The sequence below is a fragment of the Poecile atricapillus genome, chromosome 29, assembly GCF_030490865.1.
Source record: "Poecile atricapillus isolate bPoeAtr1 chromosome 29, bPoeAtr1.hap1, whole genome shotgun sequence".
Taxonomy (NCBI): Eukaryota; Metazoa; Chordata; class Aves; order Passeriformes; family Paridae; genus Poecile; species Poecile atricapillus.
Genome location: NC_081277.1, coordinates 3,253,260 through 3,277,667, shown reverse-complemented (window position 1 = coordinate 3,277,667; position 24,408 = coordinate 3,253,260). Strand labels below are relative to the sequence as shown.

The 24,408-nt window shown below is 49.3% G+C and overlaps 1 protein-coding gene across 2 annotated transcripts in view; it reads right to left on the bottom strand.

Annotated features, from left to right (window-relative positions):
• Positions 1–1,481: 1,481 nt before the first annotated feature.
• The window catches only part of DPYSL2 (dihydropyrimidinase like 2), a 55,488-nt gene continuing 32,561 nt past the window's right edge, over positions 1,482–24,408 (bottom strand). For both annotated transcript variants that reach the window (XM_058859225.1, XM_058859223.1), the window contains exons 4-14: positions 21,865–22,029; positions 21,040–21,101; positions 19,923–20,003; positions 19,003–19,071; positions 15,027–15,147; positions 11,760–11,916; positions 11,462–11,603; positions 11,103–11,273; positions 7,904–8,083; positions 5,296–5,461; positions 1,482–4,323 (exon numbers count right to left, since the gene is read on the bottom strand). In XM_058859225.1, the coding sequence (XP_058715208.1) occupies positions 4,232–4,323; positions 5,296–5,461; positions 7,904–8,083; positions 11,103–11,273; positions 11,462–11,603; positions 11,760–11,916; positions 15,027–15,147; positions 19,003–19,071; positions 19,923–20,003; positions 21,040–21,101; positions 21,865–22,029 (1,406 nt within the window). In that variant the 3' untranslated portion in view covers positions 1,482–4,231. The remainder of the gene's footprint in view (positions 4,324–5,295; positions 5,462–7,903; positions 8,084–11,102; positions 11,274–11,461; positions 11,604–11,759; positions 11,917–15,026; positions 15,148–19,002; positions 19,072–19,922; positions 20,004–21,039; positions 21,102–21,864; positions 22,030–24,408) is intronic.

Genomic DNA, 24,408 nt, shown 5'->3' with positions numbered 1-24,408 from the left:
AGGCTGCCCCACTGACCCAAATATCCTCCTGAGCTTTCTCCCGTGCCTAAACATGCTGGCTTTAGATCTGCCTGCTGGCAATTCTTCCTGACCTCAAAACCTTCTCTACTCTGCCAGTTCCAATCGCTTCCCTGAGTCCCTGACATTTGTTTCCTCAGGAAGAAGTTTCTTTCATTCTGGTTCAAGAGCTGGAGGGGAAAATTAATGAATTAAAGTAATAATAAAACCAAAGAATAAAATAAATAAAAGAATAAAAGAATAAAAGAATAAAAGAATAAAAGAATAAAAGAATAAAAGAATAAAAGAATAAAAGAATAAAAGAATAAAAGAATAAAACCAAAAGGAGGTTCTGCAGGTGTGTGTTAACTGACTGCTTCAGGCCAAATGCATCTTTCACTGGGATATTATTGTTGGGATTAGCTGATAAATCTTCCCTACAGCTACCCACCAACCCTGCTCCAAGGGACCTGATTACACAGATGCTGATATTTCATTTAAGCTGTCAGGGGCCAAATAACTGCATGTCACTGGTGCCAGAGCCAGGATCCTCATGTTAACCACAGGTCTCTTTACCAGGGGATGACCACTGACCCCTTCTCAGCAGGTAATAAGGAAAAACCCTTTAAAACTTCCCACTGTGTGGGGTGCCAGGATTAAAGCTGTGTGGAGGAAGCTCAATGCATTTCACAGAGCACTCCAACATCCAGGTTTGTTCAGATGAGGAACAAGAGCTAAAGCTCCTCACAAAGTCAGTCACAAGCTTCAGCTGTGCTCAGATTTGGGGGAAGATCCCCCAGAGGGTTGAGCTGGTGGGTGTAGGGATGCAGCATCCAAAACTGAGCAGCTGACAGGGATGCTTGTCCCTGTGACAGTGAAATCCAAGCACCAGCATCACCTGAAGTTCCACTGGTGTTTTCCCTGTAAATCCCAAGCACCACCACCCCAAGTTCCACTGTTCTTTCCTGTAAATCCCAACCATGACCATCTAAAGTTCCACTGGTGTTTTTCCTGTAAATCCCAAGTTCCACAGGAGTTGTTCCAGCCAGCCCCAGCTCTCCCTGCAGTTGCTGCCCGTGGCTCCTATTTATGACTTTGCTTTTTCCCCCATTCCTTGGCTGCCAGAGGGTCCAGGCAGAACCACACTGGGGGGCTGAGAGCTATGCCAATGCTTTTAGGGGCTTCTGCTCACATTCCATCTGTGATCCCTGCAATGCAGAGCCCAGATTGTTCACGTGGCCGTCTCTGCTTTGCCCGATGCTGTTTTAAACAGTGCCCTGGGTCACTGCTGGCTTTTGTCCAGAGGAAATGACTCCGTGGCCCATCAATTCCTCTTTCCCAGCACCACGGGAGCTCCTCCCCAGCTCTGCCCCAGCTCCTCTCCAGCCCAGCCCGGCTCTCAGGGCTCTGTGTCCCTGCTGGAGGCAGCGGCCCCAACGCGGCGACGCACAACACGCAGCGCCTCGAGACACAGGTGCACCTACTGAAACAACAACATTTTGTCTTTATTAGGAGTTCCCATGGTAATATAACACAGAGTTCTTAAGGAATAAAACACAAGACTTGGGGTTGGGGTGGGGGGGGGGTGTTTTTGCCATTGAGACAATAGTCAAATATCAGTACTCCTCTTTGTCTACACACATGATCAGCTTTAGCACTTACAGCTCCTCCACTCATGGTTCACAATCACAAATCCAAGGGTTAAATCCAGCTAGTATTAAATCCTACTTTTTCTTTTATTATTTTTAGAGCTTCAAGTCACTGCGGTTAATTAATTAATTAATTAAGTCATCGTCTTTTTTTTTTTTTTTAAGCATTTACATATGACATTCATTAAACAGACACAAAGCGGACGAGCTCTCACAGAAAAAACATGCTTACACAGCCTGCAAAAATCTTTTTTTTTTTTTTGTGATTTTTTTTTTTCTTTCCTTTTCAAGAACAAATTAAAACTTAACAAGTTATCATGAGTCAGTGAAGGAAAAAAAAAAGGAAGACTTAAGTGAATACTGAAGAGCCGCAAGTGTTTCGTAGAATTGAAACGGATCCACAATTCTTTTTTTTTTTCTCCCCAACTCGTTCAAATTGATTTTAACATACAGGTGACAAAGAAAAAGAATAAAAATTTAAAAAAAAAAATGAAAATAGCTGCAATATATATTAAGTTCACGGATTACTTAACAAACAAAGTGCAAACTCTTTATGCAAAACTAAAAGACCCAGGAGTTGAACCTAAATGCAAAATGCGTGGAGGAATATGGCAAAGTTTTAACTTTCATGTTCGAAGGGGCCTAAAGAATTGAGGTGCTGCAGCTGGGAGGGTTTGGGGGGCTAAGTAGCTTCCAGACACTTTGCAAATCCCAGCGTTGATACTTCACAACAACAAATTTGGTACTCATTTCTTGAAAGCCTTCATATATATATATATATTTATATATATATAGGGTTTTTTTTTTTCCTAAAAGAACCTGTAAACACCATTTCAGAAAATACAGCTACGGAAAAACAAGGTTGATGGAGGTGGCAAAGCACAATGAGAAGAGGGAGCAGAAGATGCAGCCAAGTGCCAGGGCAGGCAGACAGTGGAGGCAAGGCCGGGGTGATAAAAGCTCTCTGTGCTAAGACAAGTCCTTGGGACTGCTGAGCCCTCCTGCTACGCCTTACTGGGGATCTGATGGTGCAGCTTTATCCTCCATGTCCCAAAAACAAGCAGCCTCCATTGCCAGACTAGCAGACCTTCAATCCCAGGGGGTGGTCAGACACCCCCCGAAGCTGGGGCTCCTCCATCCCTTTAAGCACCACTGCTGGTGCCCCAAGCCCCAGGCATGTGAGGCTGGCTGGGGAACAGCCAGGCCTTGCCATGTGCAGGATTCCTGCTGGGCTGGGCAGCTGGGACATTCGTACAAGAGATTCTCAGCTGCTGGGGACCCAGCCAGCTCCCAGTTACAGCAGCTGGGCCTGGACTGGAATTGCCACAGGTGCTCAGCACACCCTCCCTGCCTGCCCTTCGAGAGCTGAGGATAAGCCCTCAAAGCTTTAAATAACCTCTCCTTGATGGCCAGGGAGGGGGTTTCTGCTACAGAAACCTTTCAAGCAAGGCGTTGCTCTTTGCCCACAGCTCCCTGCCTGTCCATACCTACCTTCAGGGACAGAAGAAAAACTAACTGCTACAAACTCTTCCAGATACTCCATCCCAGCAGCTCACGTGGTGTCCGGCTCCTCTGTTTGCACCAGCTCAAGACCTGATGGACTGAAGATCCTACAGACCTGCTCCAAGCCCTTACTGCAGCTACGTGACAAGAAATGGCTGGAAGATGCAACTAAGGGACACCTGAAGTACCAGGGTGGCGGTGGCAGTGACACTGGTGGGAGTCTGTGACTTGGATGAGGTTCGGGAAGAACAGGGAGGTTCCCAGTTCTCAGATAAGGCTTCGTAAACACAATGATACAAACGTATTAAAAACACACACACAAACATTAAAAAAAAAAAAAAAAAGTTTCCTCAAGGACTTAATTTGCAGCAAAATCCAGAAGAAAAAAGAAACCAAGGAAAAACCAACTCAAGAGAACGGAAGTCCCCAAGGATTCTGGCTCACCCGCTGGCTGGGGTGATGTTCTCTGTCATTCCTACTGCTGGGTCCTGTTCCTCTCTCCTGGAAGCATCTAGTGACCTCAGAGCTGGTGGTGAATGGCCACAGGCAGGCTGAGATTCCTGTCCCTCCATGCTTGCCTAGCTAATTCTACTGGAACACAGAACCCTACAGAATATCCAGTTGAAAACCCTTAAACTACTCTACTGCTTGACATAAAAAAAAAAGATTTTCTTATACATTTATTTTTCTTTTTTTTTTTTTTTTTTTGTGTGTGTGTGTGTGTGTGTCTTAAAGGCAGCTCCCGGGAAATTCACTTTATCCTTCCTTTATTAAAAGAAAGATGCTGAATAGGACAGAGACCACATATCTCAAATACCCTCTTTACATTTACTCTTTCATGTCAGAGGTGTCAAAACAGGGTTTATTTCTTTAAATGTGTAAGGGGCTGAGGGGAGGGAAGTGCGAGGGGTTGGTGAAGATGAGGAGGGAACCTGAGGGGACTGAAAGAGGTGCTTTTACTTCAGCCCCCACCCACACTGGGTGCCCGCAGTAACTGTCACAGGCTCTAAAAGAATCAAGAAGGGTCTCCAGGTGCCCCGGTCCCCCCAGGTGTACCCGGCGGGCACAGGAGGGCTCCGTCCTTAGCCCAAGCTGGTGATGTTGGCACGGCCGCCCGGCGGGGCCACGATGCGCTGGGTCGTGCGGCGTGGGATGTTGTCATCGATCTGTGCCCCTGTGGGAGAGAGAGGAGGGGTCACCAACTCTGCCAGGATTTAAAATCCACGTGGCTGTGACACTTTGGTGCTGCCCTGATGGCTGGATTTGCTTTCAGAGGGCTTTTCCAGCCTAAACCATTCTGTGATTCTGTATTTGAAGGAAAAGCCTTCACCGGCCCCCACTGCCTTAATTCTGCTGAAACCTGTTGTGCATTAATAATATCTATGCCCTGAGCACCTGGAGCACCCAGCCCTGCACAGGTAAGAGCTGGATGAATGATTATCCCTTAGCCAGCCTTCCTATCCCTTTCTACAGTCCACCCTTCTTGCACTGCAACACCAGCTGAGAAATCAAACCTTCCACATCCCAGACCCACAGCTGGTCTCAGCTGGCAAAGTTCTCCTGAAGTTCGTGCCATCTTAAAAAAAAGGGTTTTTTGCTATAACCTCTTTAAACCAGAAAATTCCCACTTCTAAACACATTTTGAAAGGTCTTAAGCTGAAGGAAGGCAGGGTTAGATGGGATATTGGGAGGAAATTCCTCCCTTTGAGGGTGGGGAGGGGCTGGGATGAAATTCCCAGAGGAGCTGTGGCTGCTCCATCCCTGGAAGTGTCCAAGGCCAGGATGGAGCTGCCTGGGATAGTGGGAGGTGTCCTTGCCCATGGCAGGGGGTGGAGCTGGATGGGCTTTAAGGTCTCTTCCAACCCAAACCATTCCAGGATTCCATCATCTGCCCGCTCCAGACACCCAGCTGAGGACTGAGCCCAGAAAACACTGGAGTGCTCAGCACTCACGTGACATTGTGAGAAGAAGCAGGAATTTAGGGCAGCTCCTGTATTCCTCTCCCTCCCTTAAGGGAAACTCTCCCAGCTAAACCCTCTCATTCCAGCCCTACCCAGAATGAACTCCGAGCATGGCAGCACAAATCAGCCGCGACTTCAGCACATGAAACCCACCCAGCAACAAACCCTTCCCAAAAATCACCTACCAGACAAGCTGAACCCAGACTGGTGCAGGTTCCTCACGGGGGGTGCCTGCTGTTTGGCAGGAGAGGTCTTGGCTGAGGACGCTGGTGTGACTGTTTTGGGTGTCACCGACACCTCGCAGACCGGGCCATCGTAGAGACCTCGCGGCACACCCCGCAGTTCAGCCAGCTGCAGGGAGAGAGGGCAGAACAGCCTTAAAACACAGCCCAGACAGCCTTAAAACACAGCCTTAAAACACAGCCTTAAAACACAGCCCAACACAGCCTTAAAACACAGCCCAACACAGCCTTAAAACACAGCCCAACACAGCCTTAAAACACAGCCCAGACAGCCTTAAAACACAGCCTTAAAACACAGCCTTAAAACACAGCCCAACACAGCCCAGCACAGCCTTAAAACACAGCCCAGACAGCCTTAAAACACAGCCCAGACAGCCTTAAAACACAGCCCAACACAGCCTTAAAACACAGCCTTAAAACAGCCTTAAAACACAGCCCAACACAGCCCAACACAGCCTTAAAACACAGCCCAGACAGCCTTAAAACACAGCCTTAAAACACAGCCCAGACAGCCTTAAAACACAGCCTTAAAACACAGCCCAGCACAGCCCAGCACAGCCCAGCACAGCCCAACACAGCCCAGCACAGCTCAACACAGCTCATCCCTGGGGAGCTGCTCCCATCTCTATTTATTTTGTATCTATAGCTAGATTTTATCTGTATCTTCTTTACATCTATTGTATATCCACAGCTATCTACCTATAGCTTTGTATCTGTAACATTTATATCTGTATTATACCTATATCATGTCTATTTGTATTTAATACCTAGTTCGTTATCTGTACATGTATTATATATATATACCTATTTTATCTCTATATAGATTATATCCACATTTATGTTTATATCTGTTTTATATCTCTCTATATATTATCTCCATATTTATATCTATATGTTTATATCTATATGTTTATATCTCTGTATCATATTTATAGCTGTTTATATCTATATTTCATATCTCTATATTATATCCATACTTATATCTAAATGTTTATATCTATATCTATTTTATATCTCCATCTATATTATATCCAGATTTATATATCTATATGTTTATATCTGTATTGCTTCTTACATCTATTTCTATTTTATATCCATATCTATATAAAAGATGTCTGTGTCTCTGTCCAACCCAGCCAGTTTTGCAGCAAACATGGTCAATTTGCACTATTTTCCTACAAGCTCAAAGCAGTGTTTGTGCAGCTCAACACCTTCCACCAGGGAGAGCTGAGGGGCTCTGGGTCTGTGGGTGCCCCAGGGCTCCCTGGCTGCTCTGCTCTCCCCAAAACCCCAGGGCACCCAGCTGGGAACAGGGGACCTTCCTGCTTTGCCTCCAGATTTTTGTGCAGGACGAGGAGCCTTCTAATCAGTCTGTGCCATGGAATGTGCTGTGGCTCCAGCCAGTCTGTCCCCTGCCCCACAGGTGCTGTCCTTTCATGATCCCAGCCTAGCTGCCACTGGATTAAAGGCTCCTGGCAGGTCTCAAATGCACCTTTATTACTCATCCCCAAAAAGCCAAGCAGTGCTGAGACTGGCAGGGCAGCCCGGAGGAGCCAGGCTGGCTTCAATCGCCAGCCCTGGAGCTGCAGATGGGGATAAATGCAATTATTCCAGTTGAGATGCTGCCCAATTGGATTTATAGGTCAGATGTGTATTTCTGTGGGAGGACACAGCAGAAATCAGGGATCTGTTCTCCATGGGGCTAAATTACGCCAGGTTGGAATTTCGGCAACTTGCAATTTCTTCAAAAGAACAACCAAAGAAAGAGGATTTGCAAGGAGTGGGAGGATCACTTGTGGCCAGCAGAACCAACACAGCTCAGGAGTTGTCCAGGAGAGGGCAACACTTCAAACAGCAAAATAATTTCTCCTCAGAAATGATTTCATCTATAAATAAACTTCTTCAATTCTCAGCAACTGCGTTCAGTGTCATCTCCCCTGTCAGGCAAATTCAGGAGTATCAAAAGACAGGTTCAGTTTTGAATGGGTGCATTTTACAGAATCACTTTTCAACTATTTGAGCCTCTTAAAAATAGAACATTGTCCCTTTTAAGCAGTCTGTAGGCTGTGCCTGTGACTCACCAGTCACCAGACAAGAGCATCTGATTGTATCGGGGAGAAGGGAAAGCAGCATAACCTATCTGTAACAATAAATTACAATTCTAATTTGCTGCTGAGTGCTTTGATATAGAAATGCTAATGATAACTTCTCCTGGGGCCTCTGTGACAGGAGAAACCTGGTGGGTTCTGGGAAGTTTGACTCATGGCCAAATTGGAGGGTTCCTGGACACAATCTCTGTTCGGCTGTCCTCAGACAGAGAAAAATTAAAACCCAAAAAATAAAACCTGCAGAAAACCCAAGCTCAACCCAAAGCATATTCCTGCAATGACCTGAGTGAACAGCAAAAATGAAAGAGGAACGAGACAAACGTGGCTCCCATGCAGGGAACAGCAGCGTGGCCTGAGCCAGGCGACAGCATCTGTTTTCCAGCCGCTTTACCTCGGGCTGTCAGAGGGACAGAACAAATGTGCAGCCAAGCACTGCCACTCACCCTGCTCCGGGCTTTGATGCGCTTGTAAACGAAGTCAGGGAAGGGTTTCCTGGGGATGTACCTCCCAGAGCCCTCGGTGACGTGCAGATTCCCATCCTCCAGCACGATCTTGCCCTGGCTGATCACCACCAGGGGAGAGCCACGGCACTCCATGCCCTCGAAGATATTGTACTCCAGAGACTGCAGGGAGCAAAACCAGCACGTGAGGTAAACATATTCACCCAGCAGAGCCTGCTGGGCTTTAATTAGCAATCACCGGCCATGCTAATTGCCAAAGTTTGAAGGACAGATGGAAGCAAACTCAACAGTGTTTACCTGAGCTCTGTTTGCTGTGATTTAATAAAGGCTGCTCTTAATTATCAGTCTAAGTTTAGGGGTTTATTAATGCAAAATTTCCATTGCCAAAATTTCCATTGAAATGAGGTGGATAAAGAATCCCAAAATGGTTTGGGCTGTGAGGGATCTTAAAGTTCATGCCATTCCATCCCCTGCCATGGGCAGTGACACCTCCCAGGCTGCTCCTGTCCAACCTGGCCTTGGACACTTCCAGGGATGGAGCAGCCACAGCTTCTCTGAGCAAGAGGAAAACCAGTTCAAGTGAGACTATCTCAGAGCCTCCCTGTTTAAATACATTTAGGCACCTATCTCTGCTGAGCTGGGGGCACATTTAGGACCCACAGAAAGCTTTTATGTGAGTTTTCTACCGAAAATAGTAATTCTGAGAAATCTGTATTTCAAACCAGTATTTTGGTTGATGGGTCAGGGACCAGGACAATCTTATTTTATTCTAATGGGATTGCTCATCCTCGATTAACAGGATTGGAAACATCACACCGTGGAAAAAAGGCAAGTTTGAAAGAAATCACTGCAAATGTGAAACATCCTGGAATTAAATGCACTGCAACCATGTTATTTGGGGACTGTTACTCTAGTGACCATCTCTGAGTCAAATGCAGGTCTTTTTTACTGAGTTAATGATGGAGTTTGCCCTTGAAGTGTGTTATAAGTATGGGCAGCTTTGCAATTAGCCAGACCAGCGGTTAAACCCAGTCTGAACCAGGTCCAGCCTGAAAAAAACTGTGGTGGCAAAGAAGGAGGCTGGGTCAGGAGCTTATGGATTAGGCTGCTTCCAAGAACAACACCACCTCCCTCTCCAGCTCCTGATGTTTCCTTGCCAGTGAGTGGCAAGAGCAGTGTGAATTCTTGGAAAATATCCGTAAGTTGCTCGAACATTTCAAAAACTAACAATCATCCAAGGCCACATAATCAGAGGGTGTCCCTGGGGCTGACTGTCAAGGGGCTTTTTGTTTTCCGCTTGGCCAAACCAGGATGCCTGGACTCCAAGGGCATCACTTGTATCAGTTTCTCCTCTAACATATGACACTGTGCAGTGTGAGACCCAAAAAAATACAGAATTTCAGGATCATCAGGGCTGGAAAAGAGCTCTGAGGTCACTGAGTCCAAGCTGGGCCTGATTCCCACCTTGTCACTGGCCTAGAGCACCGAGTGCCATGTCCAGGTTGCCTTCCTTGGACCCCTCCAGGGATGGGGACTCCAAACCTCCAGGGGCAGCCCCTTCCAATGCCTGACCACCCTTTCCATGGGGAAATTCCTCCTGATGTAGGAGGAATGATGTCATTCCACCTTCAGGTGTGACACCAGGTACAACAGGTGGAGCAATGGTGGGGAGAGATCAGAGATGTGTTTGTAAACAAACTGTGATTGCTCATCTTTCCAAACCCTTGGGAATGAGAGCCCTTCATCCTCCCTGCTCTTGGCACAGCTCAGTGATGCAGCCTTTGGCCACAGCTGAGTGCTGAGGCCTCTTACACAGCATCAGGGTTTCAGGGGATCTGCAGTTCTCAGCAGACAAAAACACTTGTGAATTGAGCTGGTTCTCCTTTGCCTTGCCCAGATCCGTGGCACAATCACGGAGCCAATCCTGACTGCACTGGGGCATATCCACAAAAGAGAAAGTCTCTGAGTTCTGTGTCAGGAAATGGAAAGAGCCCAGTTCATTTCCCAAAAACAACAGCCACTAAACAGCAATGACTTTCAAGCATCCACCCAATGCTTCCAGCTCTCTGAGCCGTTCGTAAGCACAGGCTCAGACTGTGAAATCTGGCACCCAAAAGCAGTGAGTCCCTGGGTTCCCTCTTCTTAAGTCACTCCTCTGCAGACTGGAAGGAGTCTGGAAGCACCTCCAAGGTGACTGAAGTGAGCAGACTCCTGGAATTCCTAAGCAGAGGCGGGATGCAGCCAGGCCATCTGTGACCAATTCTGACGAAGAGTTAAGTCACAGAGAAGTGAACCAAACCTTTTAAAAAAAGGAAGTTTCTTTGTGAATGTGCCCAGGGATCCAAGTGTGGAAGAAAATTTTGCTCCTTCAGCTCCTGAGTGAATGAAAGCATTCACAGGAAAAAAGAACAAGCAGTTTTTTCCAGGGAAAGATTCCATAGGTTCATGGCCAGCAGCAAAACAAGTTGTCAACAAATGCAAACAGTGGCTGCTTTCTCTGAGACAGGGCTCAAATGTCACGGGGAGACTCCAAGCAGGCCCCTGCCCTGAAACCATCCTGCAGATTCCCACAGGCTGGGACAGCTTGGTCACTGCAGGGGCCAGGTGTAAGGCATGGGATTCAGCAAAGGGGTCCCTAGAAGTGCCACCACAAAGCTGCACAAGAGCTAAGGGGAAGGTCTGGTTGGTTTGGGTGCTGCCCTTTGCCAGCTAATGTGGGGATGAGCTCCAGGAAAATCCTGACTCCACACATATGTGGCAGGTCAGTAGGTGGTGTAAATCCACTCAGACCCTGGATGTGGGGCCAGATTTCCACAAGTGTCCATGAGCTGCTAACACTTCAGTGAAAAGGGGCAGCTCCCAGTCTCTGGCAAGCCTGGATGTCATAAACAACACGTTGTCCTAAGAGGCCTTTGGATATTTTAGAGGATTTAAAGAGTTTTCTGTATGCTCAGATCCAAGCACCCAAGACCCAGGAAGAGCAGACACAATCCCTGCTCCAGGGGAATCCGTGTGATTTCAGATGGACTCATCCTGCTCACACAGCTGAGCTCCAGAGTGAGACCAGAGAGGGCTCCAGGCACAGGGAAAATGAGCCCTGAGCTGTCACAAGCTCCTGTTGCTAGCAGCACTGAGGAAGAGAGGGGGAAAGGAAGCAGGGAATGGTAGGGAACATCCTTACTATGTTGTGAGTCTTGGCAGAGATTGTCTTGACGCTGTCAGGATCCCAGATCACCAGGTCAGCGTCGGAGCCCACGGCGATGCGGCCCTTCCGCGGGTACAGGTTGAAGATTTTGGCTGCGTTTGTGCTGGTCACAGCCACGAACTGGTTCTCATCCATCTTGCCAGTCACCTGTGGGGACAGCACAGGAGCCACTGCACGAGCCAGCAAGGAGCTGGCAGTACAGCAGATCCCCAAGCATCTCCACGGGGGTAAAAACACTGAGTGGAAGGACTGAGACAAGAAAATAACACAATTCTGCAACTCCTTCCCCTCTGAATGGCCAGCTGAGATGTAAACCCCTGAGAGCTGTGACCTACCACAGCCTTATCCCAGATGATGGACATCCTCTCCTCGGTGCCATTGGTTCCTTCAGGGATCAGGGTGAAGTTGTCCTTCCCAACAGCTTTCTGAGCAGTGTTGAAGGTGCAGTGGGCGCTGCCAGTCACTTGGAGATCTCCACTGGAAATAAAACAAAAGGGATTTGAGGTATTTTATTGTCACAGGTATGCTCCTGAAGGTAAAACAGCTTTAGCTTGCTGGCAGCAACATCCCTTATTTTATCACCCATTTTCTCCTGCTGAATCACACGTTGTTTGCACACAGAGCTGTACTCACCAGGACAGCAGGGAGTTGAGAAAATCAGGAGTGGTGGGGTCAGGACTCAGCGGTGGGGATGTAACAAAAGCTGCTGCCTTTGCCCAGTTCTTGCTCCAGTAATGGGATCCATCGGTGCCCAGGCTGGCTGTGATGGGCTCCCCATACACCACGGTGCCTGTGGGACAGGGACACAAACCCTCTGTGAACACCAAGAAATGTGCATTTCCAGCCTGGCTTCCTGGCAGAACGCATGCAGGTCTGCCTGGTTCTTCCTCTGAAGCATTAAATGAAGATATTGCTACTGACCAAAGGTGGGAGCAGAAAAATTTGCACAATCCTTTACACAACTGCAGAGGCTGGCACTGATTGATTGTCCTTGAAATGGTTACTGTAAAGATTCATTTTATTGTTTATATTCACTTTATTATTTATTTATCCTGGGCCAAGAACTTTGTGGAAGAGGGCAACTGTAAGGACATGAGGAGGTTCAGTCTGATCCAGAAGAGATGTGCAAGAAAAAGAATGAAAGAAAGAGGTTTTATAAAGTAGTGTGAATTAAAGACCTAACAAGGCCAGGTTTCTTGGAGCAGGGTCTTTGCATAGACCAGGTGGGAGAAAACTCCTGCCAGGAAAGATTTTCTGCATACAAAGGAAGCCCATCACAGGGGAAATATCAGAGCTCCTGGCTTACAAATGCAGCTCAGGGGAACTCTGTGATCCCCCCAGGGCACACAGCAAATCTGTGGCAGAACTGGGAAATGGAACTGCATCTCCTGACTGTCCAGTGCGCTCACCACCAGTGCATCCTTCCTCCTCATTAACATTTTTGGAACCACATGAAGGAGCAGCAGATCCTTAAGGCCAGGATACTCTGCAAGCTGGAACGCAGCAGCACCATCTGCACTCCAAGCAGATGCTGCAACTTCAAAAGCAGCACGAGCTGGCAGTCCCAGGGATCTGCTCACCAAATGCAACCTCGCCAAAACCTGCTCTGTGCCCACCCACCTGCCTCCCCAGCCCAGGCACTCCATGGGTTTGGATCTGCCTGCCAAAGATGTGGGCGGCTGAGATGCCAGCCCTAAATGCTTCAGTCAGGAAGGATGGGCAGAGGGAAAAGCAGAGCTGCTCAGCAGGGTCTCACACCTCACCATGCCCAGTGAAAAGACAGAATATTACTTTCACTGTGTTGCCAGAGCTGCTGTTACACCTCTGGGGTCTCGAGAGCTGGGCAAGAGCCTGCTAGCTGGGGCAGGATGATGATGAATGGGCTCCATGCTGCTCCCAGGACCCTGCTGACACAGGAGGTGCAGGAACAGCCTTTGCCAGAGAGCTCCCAGGAGCAGAGGAAGAGGCTCCCTGACATCACTGGCCACAAACAGGGCTCTGAAATCCAGACAAGGCCAAACACACGCTGGCTATTAACGGGAGGCCTCTTGTGGTCCAGCACACTGGGGGTATTGTTCTGCAGGGAGTGATGTTCTCGGGTCCCAGATCTGCCAGCCATGGAGTCTGCAGGGAATCTCCTCCATACAAAAGCCACTGGGAACATCTGGCTTTAAATAACGTCCGTTCTTTTCCATTCAGCAAATCAATCCTGGTCTGTTTTTGCCTTGCATAGTCTTCGGTTCTGTTTCCTCTGTTGTTTGGGAGGGCAAGCCCAGTGTGTGTGGCCCTCCTCGGTTACTGCACAGCATTTAACTCGAGTCATTTCAATAAAGGAACAGAGAATGGGGCACCATTTATACCCCAAATTCTCCTTATAAGGAGAAAAGGCATTTTGGATGAAAACTGTGTGTTCTGGCTCGCTCAGGAGGCTGAGTGAAGTGAGCCCTGTGGATCTGGGACAATCCCAGCACCTTTTGCAGGCAGGGTAACATCCACCCCAGCCAAGTTGTGTTTTATGGCTTTCTGTGATCCAAGTGTGTGGTCCCTCATCCCAACGCCCCTTGCAGCTGCTGCTCTCAGGACACTGAGTGTAGCAAGAAGGTGTTGCTGTTGATGCTCCACCTTTGTGGGGCACATGCCTTTAGTGTTTTATCTGGAAAAGGGAAGAGAGGCTTCCCTGGCTCTCAGGATACAGCTGCACCACGACATCCAGTTCTTTTCTGGGGGGGAAGCAATGTGCAGCCACACTGCTGGGTCGATGCATCTTCCTTCAGGATTATCCCCTCTGATGGAGCTGGGAGAGAAAGATTTATTCCAAATGGCTTGAGCTGCTTCCACAAACAGCCTTGAAGATCAGTCCTCCTCACCAACTCCCTTAACAGGAATCATGGGACCAAAATACTCCTGAGCTGATGCACAAACACCAACCTGTTTGCTGGGAATCAGCTCTTCTCACACCAAACACCCAGATGGAAAGTGATGTCATTGGCATACCCATCCAGGCTTCTTTAGGCTGCAGGAAATTAAATCCAAGCCTTGTGAGGAAAGAAGGGGGTAAATCATCCCTCCTGGTTACTCAGCCAACCTGAGCAGCTTTAAATAGAACTGAAGGCTTTAGTCACAGGATAAAGCAGCAGACAGCACTCACTCTGCAGGCAATCCTGACTCCTTGGGGGGCCAGGCAGCAGGGGCAGGGCTTGGGGGAAGCTCCTGCATCCCTCAGAGCAGTTCAGCTCCCTCACAAGCCTCATTCAGGAGGAGAGACACAGGCAGCAGCATCCAGAGCAGGTCTGAGTCTTGCTTCTTGCAGCATCCCCGAGCAGAGTTGTTATCAGAGGCAGTCACAATTCCCAAACCTGACCCAGGCTGCTGATTCCAATCCCTACAGGGATGTTGGGCTGTGAGTTACACCACATGGAGAGCATCTATTCCACGAGCAAGAAGCACAGCAGGCAGCTGGAACTGCTGGGCCTCTTTGGCTACTCAAGTGAAATACAACAGGGCTTGTGAGCCAGGACCTCATCAGGAATCCCTGCTGAGCCCAGGAAGCTCAGCAGAAAGCACCAAGGGAAAACCACAGCAACTGGAAGGAGGAGCCAGTTGCGGTCTCCAGGGGGATTCACGACATGGAGAGTTCATGGAATGGCTCTGTGGGGTCATGAAGGCACAGGGCTCGCTGGGGGAGGATGAGTGTGAACAGACAAGTTGAGGACTGAGCAGAACAAGCAGCTGCTGGCCCTGACACAATCCTTGTCTGTGGGAGATGAGGCAGAAGGAGCTGCTCGGGATCTTTTTAAAAAGAGCCTGGACAGTAACACTGGAAAAAGAAACCTTTCCTGTAGGGATGAAGCTGATGTTGGCAGGAGCTGAAGTGCATGAGCTAAGGAGGAAATAACTTACCCTTTTTCCTGGCTTGAGCAATGACATCAGCAGCACTTTTGCTCATCACCTTGGTGATGTACAGGGGGCAGTTGGTCTGGTTGGCAATGGTTATTGCCCGGTTCACAGCCTCTGCCTCCACCTGAGGAACAGAGGTGGCAGCAGGTCAGGGACACCCAAGAGCACCCAGTCACCCTCAGAAGGCACAGACCCTGCTCTCCCAGAGCACAGGAGACACGAGGCATTTCCCACCTCTGAGCCTGGAAAGGCACAGTGCAATCACAGCAATTAAATGACACCAAGCTGCAATCCCCTCTCATTACCACCTTTTCTCCCTGGCTGCTTCAGAGCCTCTCTGCCTGAACTAAAACACCACTCCAGGTGCTCGGGGTCAAAATGATTAAGCCCCTTCTTTAACCTAGACAAAAATAAGCAACCAGATGTTGACTCAACAAAACTGCTCCCTCTCCAGCCCACGCAGAAGGGAGATGCTGCAGCACATACTCTGGTAAGCCACGTTTGCAAACAAGCCTCCTAAATTGTACCCTCCGCTACAATCTCTGGCTTGGGATCTGACAGAGTGAGAACCAGCCCATAAATCATCTGCTTTTCCTTGCATGTGTACAGAGAATTAAGCTCAGCCACACTGAGGGTCACGTTGTAACTGCAGCCTCAGGGTGATGGGCATCGCTCTGATTTTATGGATCACACATCCTAACCAGAGGATCCAGAGGACAGACTGAGCAGCTGGGTGATGCTCACTGCTGCCAGCAGTGCCACGGACATTTTCCAAGCAAACAACAGAGGAAACGAACCCAGAGCAATCCCCCAGCAGATTCCCCAGAGCAGGAGGCTCCCAGAAGCTCTCCCATGGGCTCTGGGTCAGGACACACTCAGCACTTGTGAAAATCTGCTCTGCAGTGACAGATCACAGTCCAAGGGCCACAAATCATCAGCGTCTGGACCACAACACATTGCCCAGACAGGCTGTGTCTCCTCCCTGCAAGTGTCCAGAGCCAGGGTGGACAGGGCTTGGAGCATCCTGGAATGGGGTGAGCTGGGACTGAGTGGGCTTTGAGCTCCCTTCCTACCCAAACCACTCTGGGATCCTGCTGGCTCTCAGCTCAGTGCTTGGAGGAAAAGAACCCCCAGCTTAGGGAAGCGTGGCCAGGCCGATGCCCGAGTGTCCTCAACAGCTCTGCTCATGCCAGAGAAGCCACCACTCGCACCCATGCCCTGTTTGCAGGCAGAACACTCCAGGAGAACTACAGCCAGGAGCTTCCAGTCCCCCAGAGTCAGCAGGGTGTTCTCTGGGGCCCAAAGGCTCACAGCCCCAGGCAGGGGATGCTCACAAGGGGCTGTTTTCTGCCTCAGCTGCCACAGGCAAATGGGAAAGGCTGTGAGGGAGGGTTTTGTTCCAGGATGTTGGACCCAAATGCCAGCAGCACTCACAAGGGCTGCAAGGAAGAGCCAAGAAAAGCCCAGTTGTCCTTTCTGAGAGACAAGGGGAGGACTCAGACAGGCCAAAGCTTCCAGGCCGTGGCCTCCCTTTGCAAACTCCCCACTGGAGCGGGTCTGTGCATGGCTCTGCAGCACCTGGGAACCACACTGCCACGCTGTGCCTCAGTTTCCCTGCAGGCAAAGCAGGGATAAAACAACACACACCCTCAGACTTTTGGGCAGAAGGCGTTTGAGCAACTGTGAAGCAGCAGGAGAATATTTTCTGAACAAGGCTGCTGAATTCCTGCCTTGTGCCCAGATGCTATGGTGACAGGCACATAACAATAACCCAACAAGTAGTCCAAAGGGGAATGTTTGCAATTACCAGGATGCATTAGAAGCCCTAGCACAGCAGTTCTCTTGGAAAAAAAACAAAACAGAACAAAAAAAAAAAAAAAAAAAAAAAAAAAAAGACAGACATTTCCTGGAGCACTTGGACTGCTTGTGCTTCCAGCGTTTTTGCGGCTGAAATAAAAACAAAAAATGATGGATCGCTCCGAAAAGTCATCACAGAATGAACTGAGCTGTGAGGGGGAGAGTTTTCCAGAAAGTGATGGGTGAGGCTGACTTGGGATGGTGCTGTCTCAAGCCAGGCCCTGTTTTCTGGCTGCAATAACGTGCTGAACACTTGGCTCAGCCCAGGTGACAGAGGTGAGCAAAGCTGAAGCCCTGAGTCAGCTTAAGCCTCGATTCGAGCCTCCTGCCAGCCTGGGAATTCAGATGTGTGCACTCTGAGACACAAGTGCACATGGCCAGCCCCTGAATGCTTCACTCTGGTGTAATTCTCCCTGAAATGAGTAGGAGTTTTGAGTTAATAAATGCTTTAGACTTGCTCAGCAACTCCTGCAGGTTTGCTGTAGATGGAGGTCTGAATTCAGGAGCTCTCCAGTGAGATGCCAACCATCCTCAGGACGGGCTTTGTGTTCCCTAAGGGACAGCAGGAAAAGCCAATTCTAGTGTCAACAGCACCCCAGAGGGATACAACAAACATCCACTTCTGCTGAAGTCAACAGGAATTAGCGATGTGCTGCCACCCTTGGAATCTGGCCTCTATCAGCAGCCAGCCCAAGGGGAGCTGGATGTTTTTAAAAGCACCGAGTCACTCCCGCGCTGCAGAAAGGGAGGGGAGGCAGGCAGATGACATCGTTTCCTGCTCTGTTTCCTATGACTTTCAAGGAGGAGAATGTTGGACCAAACGCTTCCCAAGGCTGGGCAGAGCACAGCTGAGTTCAGCTGCACACAGCCTGCCCCATGTGACATCAGGGAGAGGCTTCACTGAGCCTCATCTGCCGCAGCCACGTGGCCTCAGGCTGCCTTTTTACCTCCCTGTGCTGAGGCAGAGCACAGTCCTGCACAGATGAACAACCCATCCACACCTGGGAGCCACACAACTCACACTTTAAAGCTCCAGCTCCATGAAGGATGAGCTCTTAAACAGCCAGACACAACTTGGCTGGTTTGATGTCCAGATCCTTGAAGGTAAGAGCAGCCCTCCTTTGAAAACAACACAAACTGAACACTAAAGTGTCACACCAGCATCTGTTCCCACTCTCCCAATGCAGGCCAAAAAAAAAACATGTTAGAAGAACACAAATCTGTGACTGGAAAGCTCAGTGCAAAGTGTTTGCTCACAATTTCAGGAAGCAAAAGCTCCCAGCTCCAGGAGCCACACACAGATTCTGGGAGGATTCACTTACTGCCCAAGTGGAGCTTTTTTTTTTCCCCCAGGCAAGAGAATGATTTATGTTCCCACTGAAATGCCTCTGGATGCTGCTTGTCTGAACCAAAGGGAGGAAATGGAGCATGAGGGGCACGTGTGGATGATCTCACAGCCCCAGCTGCCACATCTGGCAGGCAGCAAAGCCCCAGGATCTTGGAGGGACAAAAAGAGCTGCTTGAACAGAGCAGATGAACCCCACAGACCTGGAATGCCATGGTGAGGTGTCCGAGACAGCGACGGACTGGGAGTGAAGAGTGCAACGGGAACCGACCTCAAAGGCAAAGTTTGAAGGCTATTTCATATTTCTGGGATTTATTTCAAAGGATTAAAGGGATTGGGGTGCTCATCCCTGGAGAAATCCACGGGGAAATACGAAGGGTAACTATATTCAAGTGCGGGGCTAAGGCCTGAGCATGACCTCCCCTCTCTGGTACATATTTTCTGTGCCTTCAGCAAACACTTAATCCATTGCTGTGAAAAACCCCCATCCCAGTGGTAAAATTTCATCAAAATATCAAATGTCACAGTAATGGAAGCTATGGAAGTAGCTAAAACAATGTCAGGATTTGGGCATATACTAAAAAATTCTGCTAATTCACTGGAAGTCTGATAAAACAGCGACCAAGAGAGAAGCCCAGGACACTGGATCTAGAAAGGACAGTAGCAGAATTCCACCAACATAACAGGAAGAAGTCCTGTTTCCAGCCACATCCATCACTGATGCAGAGATGTTCTAAACTGGGGAGGGGATAAATGCAAAGGCAGGGGAGTTCTCACCTCTTCAGGTCTGCTCAACACATGCCCTTCAGGGCCTGTGATCCCCAGCTCCAGGATCCTTTGCTGCTCCTGAGGCAGAGAAGAAAAAAGAGCAGGGATGAGATTTAAAGCAACAAGGAATATTTCCTGCAGCACACACAGCTGTTGGAAAGGAGCATGAGTGAGATCCTGAGCATCTGTGCTGGCTAAAAATCACATGGGGCTTTGCATAAGGGCCCTGCAAAAGAGTCCTGTCCAACTCCCCTTGCTGAGAATAACCAGAGCTCACAAAACCTTGCTGATTTGTTCACAGGAGGTCAAGGAAATCTCTTATTTGGATCTGCTTCACGTTGGGTTCATAGCCCCCTTGACTCTCAGCACTCATTTGTGTCTATAAAATCATCTCTAAGATGTGGCTAAATGATAACTCATGGAAAAAATCATCCTGCAACAGGGCTCAAGGACTGGGGCAGGCTCTGGCCCAGCCAGAGAACACAGAAATCCTCTGAGTGCTTGAGTGTACAAAATGAGCTGGAGATAAGATTAAATTGGATACATTATTAACATTTCTCCCTTGCTGCTGTTGGAAGGATAAACAGACCCCAAACACCAGCACCCCACGTACTGTATGAAGCTACATCCCCTCCCACTCCCCTTCTTTTTACCTCCTGCAGAACATTTTGCTGCACACAGTGACAGTCACACCCAGATTTTCACTTCAAGGGAGAGAGGCAGAGATGCCCAATATCCACCCCAAGCTGAAAGGTGCCACAAACCTCTTTTTATCAGTGCCAAATGCTGCACAGCCCTGCTCACACCCTCCATCCAGCCATGCCACGCTCCCAAACGCCTGGCTGGCTTTCGGTTTGCAAAGAAGGAGTCAGAATTTAAAGCCCTGCAGGCATTTGAAGCCACCAGCTCTGAGAACAAACAGGCCATACCTCAGCAATGATGTCACCGTTCTCAGCGTGCACTTGGGCTGTGGCACCAATGTCCCGGATCACGCTCAGGACCTCGTAAATCTGGGGGGCACAAAGCACAAGTCACAACAGGAACACACCTGCTGCAAGGGCAAACAGCCCAGACCCCCTGAGAAAACAGATTTTGGCAGAAGGGAATAGAGAAAGAGAAGCGTTAAGCAATGTAAGATGTGGTTTGCTGGAGGGTTACAAACCATTTTCATGCCTGTCACTGGATTTCCCAGTTCTACAGCTGGATGCTGCTGGTGTGGCAAAGGAGGATTATCCAGTGGCAGGTTTGGAGCATGGGAGGAAGAAACAACAACAACTCAAACCCCACAGCTGGATGATTTTAAAGGACTTGCAGAGTTGTAGCTGTTTGATGTCTCATTTACTGGTGCCTGGCATGAAAAACATCCCCTGTATCTGAGGGGTGGGGGCAGGTTCTCCATGGAAATGCAGTCCCTGGAGCAGGAGCAGCTGATTTCCCACTCCAGCAACCAGTCTGGGAGGGCTCAGGCCCAGTAACCCCCAGCTGGCGCCATCAAAATGCTTCCAGAGCCCTCAGAGATAACTCACACACCACTCCCAGGCATTCCTCTCCTCCCACACCTTCAGAAACTTTATTAACTGCCCCTCTGAACAGCTAAATGTGCCCAGATATGCCCACCAGAACGGCAAACAGGAAGGCAATTAACTCCTCTCTAAGGTCCCAGTGATCCTACCACCAAAAACCACCTCTGGATCAGTTTTAGCTTCTGAACAGAATAATTGGAATTAGCTCAGAGATATCCCTGTCCTGCCCTGTGCAGAGGCATAAAGTAGCAATTCATAGAACTGCCACTGCTTGTGCCCCAAAGGAGCTGGAATAAAACCTCTGACCTCTCAAAATAAGAGTTTTACCATTGCTCCTCTCAGCCAAGCCTTTCAGGGTTTGCTGTTGGTTGGGTTTTGTTTCTAATTAAAAATATGATCTTCAAACCAGAGCTGTGGGTGCTGTGGCACACATAAAGATTGGAACCAGGAGAGTGTCAGACCCCAGGATATTGAATTTAAACACTTATTTGTGACAAATGGAACACAAAGCTTTCCTTCCTACCTGAGAATCACTGAGCTGAAAGCGATCTTTGAAAGCCATGTACACCAAGAAGGAATTCACACCTGGGGAAAAGAGAGCACACTGCAGGTAAAGCCATGGAATTTAACCCCTGAATCAGCCCCCAGCAATAATTCCATGGATTCAGCGCTGTGGGAGGCTGAGGAACAAAATAAAAGCAGAAATGCATCTCACACCAAAGCAGAGACTGGGCCTGCCTGGCTGACCCCTCTCACCCTCCAGGGAGAACAGTGGGAATGTGTCCAAACTGACCCACTGATCCTAAGCTGCCTTTCCCTCTCCAGCCTCTGGAAGCAGTAGAAACTCCCACCCAGCATGTGTGGGAAGCTGCCATTAGGGCATAAAATGCTGGGTTTTAAAACTACAAACAGGATGGAAAATTACTCCAGCCTGAGGATGAAACGCCAAAGGACTTAAAGAGGGGGGAAAACGTATGAGGTCATTTTATTCAGCTCTTCACTTTCAGCAGCCAGAGCTGGATTGGTCCTCCTGGGGCTCCTATTTCCCTTGTTGACAGCACTTCAGTGGCTGCAGGTATCACCAGGGGCACTGAGGAACCCAAAGGGCCTCCACTGAACACAGGAGCTGCTCTGCATGGGAAAAGCAGGAGATTCACCTCTGGAACACCTGTGTGCCCCAAGCCGAGCCCCCTGCAATCCCAACTGCCCAAACCTTCTCAAGGAGCCAGAACAGGCCCCAAAACAGCTTTATTGGGATATGAAAGTAAATTAGAAGTAAAATGAGAGACAGCCCTAAACAACAGGGGATCCTGAAACACAAGGGGCAGCAAAGCTTCCCTGAGCTTACCATGATCTTTAACCAGAGCCTCCATCTCCTCCTGGACACCTTTGTGCCACTCAGTGATGTCCACGTGCAGGGAATAATCACAGCAGGATTTGCTGTCTGCCCACTCTCGCCACTGGTCAAACGCCGTCAGCAAACTGGTCCCAGGCTCGGGAACCACGTGGTCAACTGGGAATGACAACCAAAGAACTGGTGAGTGGCTGGTGCAGGAGCTTTCCTGGGTGCCCAGGACAGCAAGCACAGCTGTGCAGAGCCTGCTGCAAAATCAAGGCATCCCCCTCCCCCTTAAAGTATTTTGAAGGTTGAAATTTCTCAGTGGTTTCTGGAGAATGTGGCCAGGGAAGTCGATTGTGGAGCAGCAGATGAAGGAAAATGAGTTGTTACTACAACCTGTTTACTACAACTGCTGGTGCTACACATCCCAACCTTCCAGAGGACTGGAGGAAGCAACAATTTGTGGTTGGAGAGATCTCTCTGACACTGAGAAGGTTCTGCTGCCTCTCCACCTGCTCAGCTTGATCCTCACACCAAATCCAGCAGCAGCTGGATTCACAGGCAGCTGCAGGACAGCCTCAAAGGGTGACACAAGGGACCTGGATCTGAAGGTTCAGTGTTCCTGGCTTTAATTTGAGCACATGGAGTCTCAAAAGGCACGGAGAAATGAAAGAAGCAAGTCAGCATCTCCAGTGCTGAACTGGGAGAGTAGGAAAAGCCTGGGGGATTTCAGGGTCACAAATTGGGCAGGCACTGCTGGAGAGGAGGAGAGAGCCTGGCTTGAGTCTACATTAAAACACACAGAAAACTAAAAAGTTGCTTCAATTATCAGCAGAGAAATCCCAGCAGTTTATTTTTAACTTTATGGTGAGGATCAGGGCTGCTCTAAGTCACAGCTGGGATGAGAGACAGAGCCCGTGGGCTCCACTCACCCCCAGGGCAGAACAAAGCTTTGCTTCACCCCCACGCAGACACAGCAGAGATTTACTGATTTACTGAGATTTACTGGTTCTGCAGTGCCTAAAGAACCAGACTCCCACTGGGAGAGGCAGCCCAGCTCTCCTGAGCAGCCACCAGCCTCAGCCCCCCGAGGCAGCAGACACATCTCAGCCTGAGCTGCAGAAAGCCCAGAGCTCCCCCAAACCCTGCTGCAAACCTGCAGGGAACCTCCCACCTCTCTCCTTTGCACAGGGAGACAGAATATCCCAGCTTTTCCACAAGGCTCTTCTTTCCCTGGAAGTGTCACAGCAAGGGAATGACACGATGTGCAGCTCTGGGAGCTCAGAGGATCAGGAGGTCTCTGCTCCCTCCCCACCCACCACACAAATCCACGCTACCAGGGAAATCTTGGAAATGTGCCTCCCTCTGGCACCACATCAACGATGTGCTTTACACCACCACTGGGAAAAGCAGCCCAAATATAACCAGACAATAAACTGACCCGTTTTTTTAAAAAATCATTGCATTTCTGTTCCATGATCTGCTCCTCCCCAGTGGTCAGAAACCTTCCACTAACTTCCAGCCTGAATTGTTTCCTGGCCAGTACAGAGCCCCTGTTGCTCTGCCAAAGTTAATCTTTAGCTTAAGTGGAATGAACGACAAGGAGAAAAATAACATTCCCTTTGCTTTTCCAATGGGACATAGAGAAAGCCCAGGTTTACACAAATGGAATCATAATTAAAAAGCAAAAAAAAAGCCCATTTAATCTCTAACAAATCACAGGAATAAATCCATCTCCATGTGAGATTAAAGGTGCCCTCAGAGCTCTGTCAGCCCCAAGATGATGGATGGCTTGTGGGCATTGGGAAATCGTGCCTGGAGGCACCAAGGGGTTAACACAGAGTCCTCAGAGCCCAGTGCTGAGCCCCTGGCAATGGCTCTGGAGCCCTCAGGAATGACTGAGCTGTTTGGGATCAGAGCTGTATCTCCAGCTCACCTCACACCCTGCCCAGGGATGGCTGATGGATTTGGTGGGGGCAGTGGGAGCTCCACCAGCTCTGCCAAAGCCAAAGCACAGCTGGCTCAGGAGTCAGGGATGGAGGTGGTGGTGCAAGTGTGCAGGGAAGTCAGCTCCAGGGGCTGGGAATATCCCCTGTGGCAGCTCCCTGGCAGCCAAATCACCCTCCAGCCCCTTCAAAACACAGCACACTTGTTCTCCACAGCAGCTCTGCCAGGCAGACACAGCGAACTCCCCAGGCTCAGCAGGAAAGCAGAAAGGTGAGCAGTGCACCCAGGACCACACTGCCCTGAAGGGATGTGGGGAAAGGAGCCAGCAGAGACACCACGAGACAGCCACGGTGACAGGGACATGCCCAGGGCTGAGGACCTGCTCCTGACTGTGGTGGCCAGGCTGGTCTGCCCCAGGGTGCCAAGGTGTTCCCAGAGGGAGCACTCCCACAAGGGATGGCCTTTGGGGGTCTCTGGTGACCCCTGGCCACAGGGTAACCTCAGCAAGGGGCAGCCTGGGGCTGTGAGCAATTCCAGTTCAGTGATCCCAGCTCAGTGATTCCAATTCAGTGATTTCAGTTCAGTGATTCCAGTTCAGTGATTCCA